Below are 9,969 nucleotides of genomic sequence, written 5' to 3' on the forward strand. Positions count from 1 at the left end.
ATTCCCAAAATAAGTGTCAGGCTGGCTGCTATACATAAATAGAAGCTCCTAACTCTCAAGTCAATGTTAAATTTCAATATATTAAGAAATTCTTATACTTTAGAATAAATCTGGTTTTGCTTTAATTCTTTTTCTCATATAGATATTTCTCTTTTCCATTTTCTATTTGATCATATAATTTGCCAAAATAAAACTCCAAATAGAGTAGGCAGATTCTCTAAAGCTTGTTGTAGCTTTTATAATGACTTCTTTTAGAGAACATGGACAAAGAGAGAGAGAAGACAAAAGGTGAATGCATTGAGGTAGAAAATAGAGGAACAGACTAGTCAGTGGTAATAAGCATAAATCATGAAATGAGGGTCTCTTCTCTTCTTCTGTGTAAAGCTGAACAAAAAAGAGTACGTTACAGAAATAATGGTTACTCCTCCTGGACACCACATTTTCCTACTTCCCATGACATTCAATGCCCTGCAAGATGCAATTGAATTTTACTGGAAATAGCAGAAGTCCTCAAGAGGAGAGGGACCCCAGTGAATTTTCTTAAAGGACAAAACTTAGATGCCCTTCCTTACGTGCTTTCAGTATTATTTTTTTAATCAAAATTGGAGTTTCACATCGGTGACTTATACTATTTTTTTAAATGTAAACTTGTATTAGGTGAATTACTGAAATGAAACTCCGATTATAATTTTAAAACAACACAAAAAAAAGCACGTAAGGAACTGCATCTAATGTTATCTAAAAATCATAAATATAAAAATGTTATCCTCTGTCTCTACCCTACTTCCCTATACAGTTAAAGACAAATTTACGAAATATCTTATCCTCCGCTCTTCAGTTTTTTTGTTTTCTCTTTAAGGGTGGTTGATCAATTAAACCAATCACTGTTCATTTTCATCAGAGTCAGCTAGCAGCAAAGAATCTTCCTTGCTTTCATGTTTGAGTGGCTTCTCTGGATCATCAACCTCATGATGGTTGTGATCAACACCCATTCCTGTGAGTTTCTTAGCTCTTTGAGCCTCAAATTCCCAATCAGTTCTACAAAGAACCACCAACATGGTCACTGCACAAGACCCTTGAGCTGCAAGAAGGCCAAGCCAGAGCCCTTGAAAATCATAGCCAGTGAAAAACGCCAACCAAATTGACACAGGCATTCCCACAAGGTAGAAGCATCCCAAGTTGATGTTAGCACCGACTTTAGGCCTTGCTGTGCCTCTCAGCACCCCACACCCTGTTGTTTGAGGGCAATTCCCAAGCTCACAAAGACCAATTATAGGTAAAACCATAGATGTCAAAGTTATAATCTCCTTGTCCTTTGTGAACATGCTAGCCCATGTGTTCCTAACCATGAGAGCAAAAAACAATGCCAAAACACCTGACATGAAGCTGCAAGACAACCCCACGATGGCAGAAAGCCTTGCCTTTGAGGGCTTCTGTGCACCAAGCTTGTTGCCAACTCTTGTTGACACACTGAAGCTCAATGAAGAAGGGAAAATGTAAAGCAAAGAAGTGGTTTGAATCAAAATCCCCATTGAAGCCACAGTAGCCTTGGGGTTCACCAACAAACCACACAACAAAATCATGATCTCATACCACCACCACTCCAAGCACACTGAAACACAGCTTGGAATGGCCAAATTGAGAAGAGACTTCCACTGTGTGAAACATTCAAAGGAAAAACCACCCCATGTTTTCTTGTGAGTGCTAGAGAAGACTATGTAGAGAATCAAGGAAGCCACAAGGTTGAAGTTTGTCCACACCCCACCAAGAGCAACCCCTTTGATTCCAAGCTTGAGGTGAGCAACAAGGAAATAGTTGATGGGTATGTGAAGGAGGATTGAAAAGCTTGCACAAAGGGTGAGAGGGAGGGTAATGGATTGGGTTCTGAGGTAAATTCTCAAAGGGTGTAGGAAGGATTGAGCTATGAGGTCAGGAATGGAGTAAACAAGATATTGTTGAGCTTGTGTGGCTATGGCCTCATCCTGGCCACAAAGGAGGAGAATTTGCTTCATATAGAGCCAAAGAAGTGTTATGGGGAGGGAAGTGAAAAGAAGAAGGAGAATGGTTCTTTGCAAGCAGAGGCCAAGGAGGGTGAATCTTTTGGCACCAAAGGCTTGGCCACAAATTGGTTCCATTCCCACAGCTAGGCCTGAGAGGATTGAGTAGCCAGTGATGTTCGCAAAGCCAACAGCTAGAGAGCCACCAGCTAAAGCTAGCTCACCAAGATGGCCAAGGAAGAGCATGGAGATCATGGAGCGGCAATAGAGGAGGAGGCCAGTGAGGATCATTGGGATTGCAATTTTGGATATTGAGAACACTTCTTTGATGGATTCAGGGAAATTATGGGGTTTTGATGTTGTTGTTGCTTTTGTTTTTGTTGTTGTTGTTGATGGTGGTGGTGGTGGTGGTGGTGTTTTTGTTTTTGTTGTTGTTGTTGTTGTGTTGTTATGTTGTTGAGGTGGTGGAGGTGGTGGTAGTGATGATGTGTTGTTGTTTTGATTTTTGGAGATCAAAGGGTCCTTGATTGAAATTGGGCAATCAGGAGGAGAAGTGCTGCAGCATTTGCAATTGCTGGTGACGTCAAGAGTTGGATGACACATGGTGTTGTGTAGCTACTTTGTGTCCGTGTGGAGGGGAAAAAAATGGTTTTGTTTTGAATAGACTTGAAACAGAGAGAGAGAGGGAGAGAGAGAGAACAGAGAGAGAGAGAGATAAGAGGATTGAGAAGGACGGGGTTTGGAAAGGGGTTGTGTGTGGGGTTTTTATAGAGTTGTTAGAGTTTGGAGGTCTTTTCCCTTTTAATTTTTTTCGGTGGGAGAAACAGAACAATATAGACTTTGAATTTGTACCTTAAATATTCACATTGATTTACCACTTTACGTGAGAGTTTAATCTTGAGTTTCATGAGTATGAAAAGGAGTAGAAGGGGATTAGTTTTTGACCTGTTAGGCAGGGATTCTATTTTTTTTTTTTTGAACTTTTGGAATTTAAAAGTGAATTTAATTAAAATGGGTTAATAGTATACTTTTTTATACTATTATCTAATTATAATTTTTTAAATTGTGAGACTCATCCAAACACAATGTTAAAATTATTTTTTGTGTGATCAAATAGTCACGAGCTTGAAATAGAAAAAAGTATTTTTAGGTATTACTATTTTAATTTAATTATAAATTGTTACGTATGATATAATTATTTATTTTGTAATAATTTCTGATTAACTACATAAAAATTTTACTTTTTTTTTGAAAAAATTATACTATCAATATATGAAAATTAATCTTTTCACAAATTACATTCCACTCAATTAGCTCAACTTAAGTACAAAGGGATAAAGTTGTAATGACATCTATTTCTTCTCTCTACAAGACTTTATTATGCCAAATCAAGCTTCTCCTGTCACTTGATTACTTAAGAAGTCTTTAGAAAATATAACATTACATAACCGTACATGATACATTACATATCTTTTAATTCAAGTTGTTTTCCTTAAATAAAAATTAAAATAAAAAATGTTTAAAATATAAATTAAGTATGCATAATTTATTTTAAAAAATTAAAAATATTTAAAATTGTAATCCAAAGCAAATAATTGAGAATAAAATGTATTATTTTAAAGGGAAATATACTAAAATAGCAAGGCCACTCTTAAATAATGTAAACTAATCTATACACATATATATAAAGCTGGAATATAATTAAACAATATATTTCAACTATTTAGAATGTTGCGTAAAACATATATATAAATTTTTTCCCTTTTGGATGGGCTAAAGCGTCCAACATTGTCCGGCCTAAAAATATATACAATTGTAAAGAGTTGCACTATATCCATTTTGGAATTTGGAGAGTAAGATTTACAGGTTAAAAATTTGTCATTTTTTTTGGATCTTTGGGGGCCTAATTGAAGTATAAATAGATCATTCCAACTTAGGCAGAGACTAAAAGACAGAAAGAGATAGGATCATCCAAAGGAGACACATTAGAATAGATTCAGAGAGTTTCTGGACTATTAAGGGCCAAGATTATATCCAGACAGAGGATATCCTTGGACACAACATACAAGGAACTAAGCAAAAGCCAAAGAGCCCAATGGAGTTCATCAATGTTTATGGTCCTTGATATATAAGGAATTGTGTTTAAGTATTTTGGATTTGTTAATATATATTTTGCTTAATTAATGCCAACCCATAGTTGTCTGCTTCATAGCTGGGCAGGTTGGGACAAAGTCACTTAAGAGATAGTTCTATACTAAGTAGTTTGAGGCATCAAGGGATACCACTGTGTTTTCTTGTTTTGTACTTCCCATGAGATTAATCCCCAACCACTCTTAAGTCTTGTCTCCAACACTCTCCAAGCTTTGTCTCCACATAATTAATCAATTATTGAATTAGATTATCTACAAAATGTATTTTAACATTTTTACAATTTGTTTTATATGTATGCATTGTATCTTTATCATCTTACTCATTTTATTTCATATTTTTTTTCTTTATGAAGTGCAAGAGAAGTAATATATAGGTGTTGTATAATTATTACTTTTTAACTATAATCTTTAACTCTTTTGTGAGATTTCCATGTATCTTTATAATATATAAGTGTTATATAATTATTACTTTTTAACTATTTTAACTACAATCTTTAACTCTTTTGTGAGATTTGCATGCATTTTTATAAGCTTTAATATTTTAGACCGACTATGAGATTAATTCTTAATTTAAGATTTAGTTATACTTAAAAATTTTCACGCTTCCCCAGTGAAGTGTTATATAATTATAAATGCTCATTCGGAATTATGTGTGAGTGAATTCTGAATAATAGATTAACCAAGGTAGCAGGGACCAGTGAAAATATTTTTGTTAAAATTCTTTTGATTTAGGATAAAAGAGACTAATTTCATTTTTTGGCAGGAACTTATTTAATTTATATTTATTTTTATAAGAAATTTAATTTATATTTAATAAAAATATGACTTTAATCCTTGATCTTTTATTTTTATTTTTATCTTTTCTTATTTTTAATTTGGTTATTTTTAGTCTATTTTTGTGATTTTGTCTGTCAGAAATTATTTTGTTGATCACATAATCTTGATACAAAAAATTAAAACAAAAATATAAACAAGCAAATTGAGAAAATTAAGAGATAAAAGTAACTTTAAATAAAATTAAAATACGAAAAATAAAATCAAGGTTGCTATGATTAAAATCTGGATATGGATGTATCTGGAAGAGTAACAAACTGGATTTTGACTAAATATATAAAATTAATTTTAATTATAAATGAGTTTGAAGGAAGTGTTTTATGCTTAAAAGTAAGTTTGTAGTAAAATAGTATAAAGTTATATAAATTGTAGGGGCACTATTATTAGTATTTTTGTGTTAGCTTTAGTTAAAACTAGAGTTTCGCCTTACTAATTTATGAGGGAAATTTATGTGAAGTTCCATAAAAATAATAAATCTCACCGTCTACACTACATGACAACTCTCTTTATTATTTAATTATATCTTACATAAATTTTATTTAATAATTAAAAACTATATTGTTAGCATTTATTTAAAGTATTGTCAATTCAAAATGTGTATATAGATATTATGAATGTGTCACTCATCAACAGTCAACACTATCATAATCGTAAACTCTAAGTATATAATATAATATATATCTATGTCATCAAGTTATTTTATATGTCGTGCGCAGTTATAGGTAAAAATAAATTAATCTTGGATAGTCAAGCTGAAAAAGAACTTCGGTAATTTTTTCTTTTTGACATAAAAACTTCGGTTAATATACATTGAGAAAAAGTTAAATTATTTTAGCTCAAGGGTAAAAGAATTATGTGCGAGCAAACTGATCTAACATTGGAACCTTTTGCTTAATTACAACATCATTGTCAGTTAGGTTTAGGAATTCAACCCGATTTGTAGTATACGTGATGAGGTAAATAGAGAATGGCATGGCTCTACCTTTAATGACGAAAATGTTGAGGCATGTGGAGCCAAAATGTTACTTGACATCTTGCTGTTATTAGGTATAGATCGTGACAACAAGAGTGTTAATAAGACACTCCTATTATTACACTGGTTTAAATTTATTGAAATTTGTATAATTATAAGTGATGAGTGAATTTCACAAAATTTTATAATTTTTAATAATTTTTAATTAATAATAAAATAAATGTATTTATAAAAGTGTGGTAGAAAAAGTATTATTAGTATTTCTCACCGTAAAAAATTAAGGTTTTGAAATATGAAAAGTATTGAAGTATAAGTGTAAGATAAAATCTCATATTAAATAACAAAATAAAGTTAAACATCATAGAAGTGAGGACAAAATTCATAAATACGAGTCTTAAAATTTTAGGTTGAAGTGATGTAAATGCACTATGTGGTTGTTCATGATTCATTGAGGTAGGTCTAAGTGACGTATCCCTTGAGTGAAGTTTTATATTGGATAAAAATAAAAAAGTTGGACATTATATAAATGAGGAAAAGACTCGTAAATAATTTTCGCACATGAATTTTGACAACTACAAAATTTAGATGTAATTTTTTTGTATTATACTTCAATGAAGTTCTATTTTAATAACTGACTTAATTATATTATGAGTCCCTTAATTATTTGAAAAAATTCAATTAGATATCTCAATTATTAAAAAGTTTAATCAGGTCATCTAGTTATTAAAAACACTACTTTTTTCTTGAAAGTCATTAGTTTGATTGACAAACTTTTTGTAAATAAACATTTTTACATTGGTTATCAATACTACTAATGTAAAATAAGATATTTTTATATTAGTTGTCAATATAACGTCCTTACTCAGATTTCTGGTTGTCTTTGCCTTCAATATCAAATCTAAGACCACCTTTCACCGCCGACAATGTCCTTGTAGAATGAGAATAATTTTAGATTAAAAGATATTAAATCCAAGATATTTGGAGGGATGAAAGTCTACAAAAACGTTGTCAAAGATGAAATGTAGTCTTGGATTTAATATTGGGGAGGAGGCTTTCAAGTTTGAGTTTCTGCAAGCTGTTTTCAATCATGCCTTTGTACCTCTATCTATTTGTGTATATGTTTGTGGGATACATGGCTTTACTTTTTTATCTCTCTTATTGAGTTTTTGCTATTTTATTTCCTCTCTTTATTCTTATGAAAAATATCTTCCCATATGCAGTATTTGATTAGGAAGGACATCACAAACCAAAACGAGCATAATATGTATGAATTTTATGACAAGTTGGCCAATGCATACACAATGATCCTGCTCTGATGCCAATGAAATATTCTGAAAGGTCTGATAGTCTTAGATCTTCAGTTCTTCATTTCTTCAATGTTCAGAGAATAAGTCATAGCCATTGTAAAATATTTGCTGGAAATCATTCAAGTGGAACTATATACTCTTACATTTAATTTAATTCTGAAATTTGATAAGATAACATTTGATTTTGAGAAAAATCTTGTCTTTTTTTTCTTTTTTAATTGTTAAATTTGATTTCTTTCATTTAATTGTCAGTTAATCAAATGTTAAGAATGAATACATTGTGGATTATATATAGTATTTTTTTTAGTAAAATAATCAATATGTGATATAATGAATAGTAAAAAAATATATAATATTGGTTATAAAAATAAATAATAAATATTAGAAATTAAAAATTTTGATGAAATAATTAAAATTCAAAATACTATTTGGTCATTTTTGGCTGTTTTGAAAACTCAGAAAATAAAAAGAAAATGTAAATACAATAAGATGCACATGCACTTTGTGGTGATGTTTAATTGTCACAAATTTACTGGCAAAAATATCAGCATTCAAATAAAAATCGTCAGATATAATTATGACGACATTTGCAGTCCTAACTGTTAGTCTTTTAAAATATGACATTTGTAGTCTTTTAAAATAAACAATGTATTTTATGATGATTTTTAACCTCTAGAAAATACCATTTTAATCGTGATGCAGGTCATATATTTTTTGTAGCATCCTTTTTCATCTCGAAATCTCCTTAATTATGCCTTATATGTACTAGATTAGTGAACTATGATTTACTGTAAAAAAAATTAACTATGATTTTGAATTTATTAATCTTGACTTCAATTCCAATTATAACATTTTCCTCTTTAAACTAAGCTTCATAAAATTTAGTACCAAAAAAATAATACTATAAGCGATAAGTTAAAAGTATGAAAGTAATCCCTTAAAATCGTGTACAAATTAAAATTAGTTTGCGATCAAAAGCTTGCACACGTCACTCGTGGAACAAGTTTCAAACTTTGCTCCCTCAGTGTGAACAATACTAGCATCCTAAATTTTTTTTAAAAAAAATGCTGCATGCATTTTGAACAAAGACGACTTTCATGCGTGCAGTATAAAAAATGTACTAGCTTCCTAAAGATAAAAATGTACAAAAATATAAATTTATTGTTGACAAATAATGAATTATATGTCAGAATTTTTCATATATTTTCTTGGGCTACAATTAATTGTAATATTTTATTTTGTAAAATACGGATTAATATTATGATTTATTTGATGATACTTAATACCACTAATAATATGATTAATTATTTATGGATTTTAGACATTTAATTATGGGAAAATAGTGGGAGCATAATCATTGAGTTTATAATATGAGGTATCTAAAATTAATAAATAACAAGGCTAGGTTGTCTTTGTCATCACCTTATCAATTATTTTATAGGGTTTATCCTATTAAAAATTCTAATATAAAGAGAGTTCGATCAAACAAAGAAAGACTTAACTTTTTAATTTTTATACATGTGCATATATTATTTTCATTTTTTTATCAGGTATTCAACAAGTAAAAACTTTACTTTTAAATTTTTGTAAGTCACATTTCGCAGAGACCATGTTCATATTTTTTATTATGTCTTCATTAGATACGTATTTTATCAGTGTTCTAAATTCATATAAAACATATACTATTGACATAGTTTTTCTTAAATTATATTTTTTAAGCACTTTTTACAATACTCTTTAATTATTTTTTTCTTTTATATATATATATATATATATATATATTTTATCATATTATCTATCATACTATTTTTATCACTCCTAATTATAAAATGAGTTGGAATAAAATTTATCATAAATGCGTCACGGTTCAACAGCAGTAGGTGCATTAGCTTCTTTTTTTTTCATTGGTGGATTTGTCTTTTTTTTAGGCCAAGATTTATGCACGAACGTATGTTAAAAAATGTATGGGCAGGAGCCCACAGAAAGAAGCTTTTTGATTATTGACTGTACAATATTCAAAATTCGGTCATAAGAAAACAAAACAAAGCCAGAATATATAATAATAAGGAAAATGCAGTGGTCGTATAACTACTCTCACGTGTAGATAAATTAATTTCCCCAAAAGTTACATCGGTGAAGAATCATTTAATTACATATGAATATTCATTACTTAAACTGACTATGACTAGGAATGTGAGTTTCCACACCGCTTTTGTTAGTTGATAATACTTTGCCCATGGATTCTAATGTCACCATCTTTGTGGCAGTTATTAGGCCACCTTATAAGTTCCCCCTTTTTTTTAAAAAAAATTCTTTTTCATTTGTTTTGTGTGAAAATTTGTTATTTGATTTAGAAAAGTGTGCTTTCGGTGATACCCCTTTTGAAGATTTGGAAAACTCCCTAATTAACGAGGAAACAAAGACCTTGGATAGGCCTTTAGCATCAAAGTTTGAAGAACAATACCCAAGTTAAGGAACAAGAAAAAGTTTATAGATTGAGGGAGACACGCATGAACTATTGGTGGGAACATAAAAGGTGTTGAAATAAGAAAACAATGACCGACTGTTAATATAGTTTGAATAGGAAAAGTTCGATATTTTGCTTAAATTAAATCTTGAGATTGTTTTGTTTAGGGTTTTAGTATTCCTTAAGTTCAAATTAAATTTTGTTTCTTATTTAAAATAAAAAAAACCCTTAATTAGATTAA

General features: G+C 30.2%; 1 protein-coding gene across 1 annotated transcript; it reads right to left on the minus strand.

Moving 5' to 3' along the window:
* Positions 1–729: 729 nt before the first annotated feature.
* LOC100788027 (protein DETOXIFICATION 49) lies at positions 730–3,168 on the minus strand. Its single transcript, XM_006587296.4, has one exon. The coding sequence runs from the start codon at positions 2,598–2,600 to the stop codon at positions 882–884; it is 1,719 nt and encodes a 572-aa protein (XP_006587359.2). The 5' UTR covers positions 2,601–3,168; the 3' UTR covers positions 730–881.
* Positions 3,169–9,969: the final 6,801 nt, after the last annotated feature.

The sequence above is a fragment of the Glycine max genome, chromosome 9 (genome assembly GCF_000004515.6).
Source record: "Glycine max cultivar Williams 82 chromosome 9, Glycine_max_v4.0, whole genome shotgun sequence".
In the NCBI taxonomy this organism is placed as follows: Eukaryota; Viridiplantae; Streptophyta; class Magnoliopsida; order Fabales; family Fabaceae; genus Glycine; species Glycine max.

Excerpts from the sequence above, each read along its gene's own strand:
- LOC100788027 (XM_006587296.4), bottom strand. The coding sequence starts at position 2,600 with ATGTGTCATCCAACTCTTGACGTCACCAGCAATTGCAAATGCTGCAGC.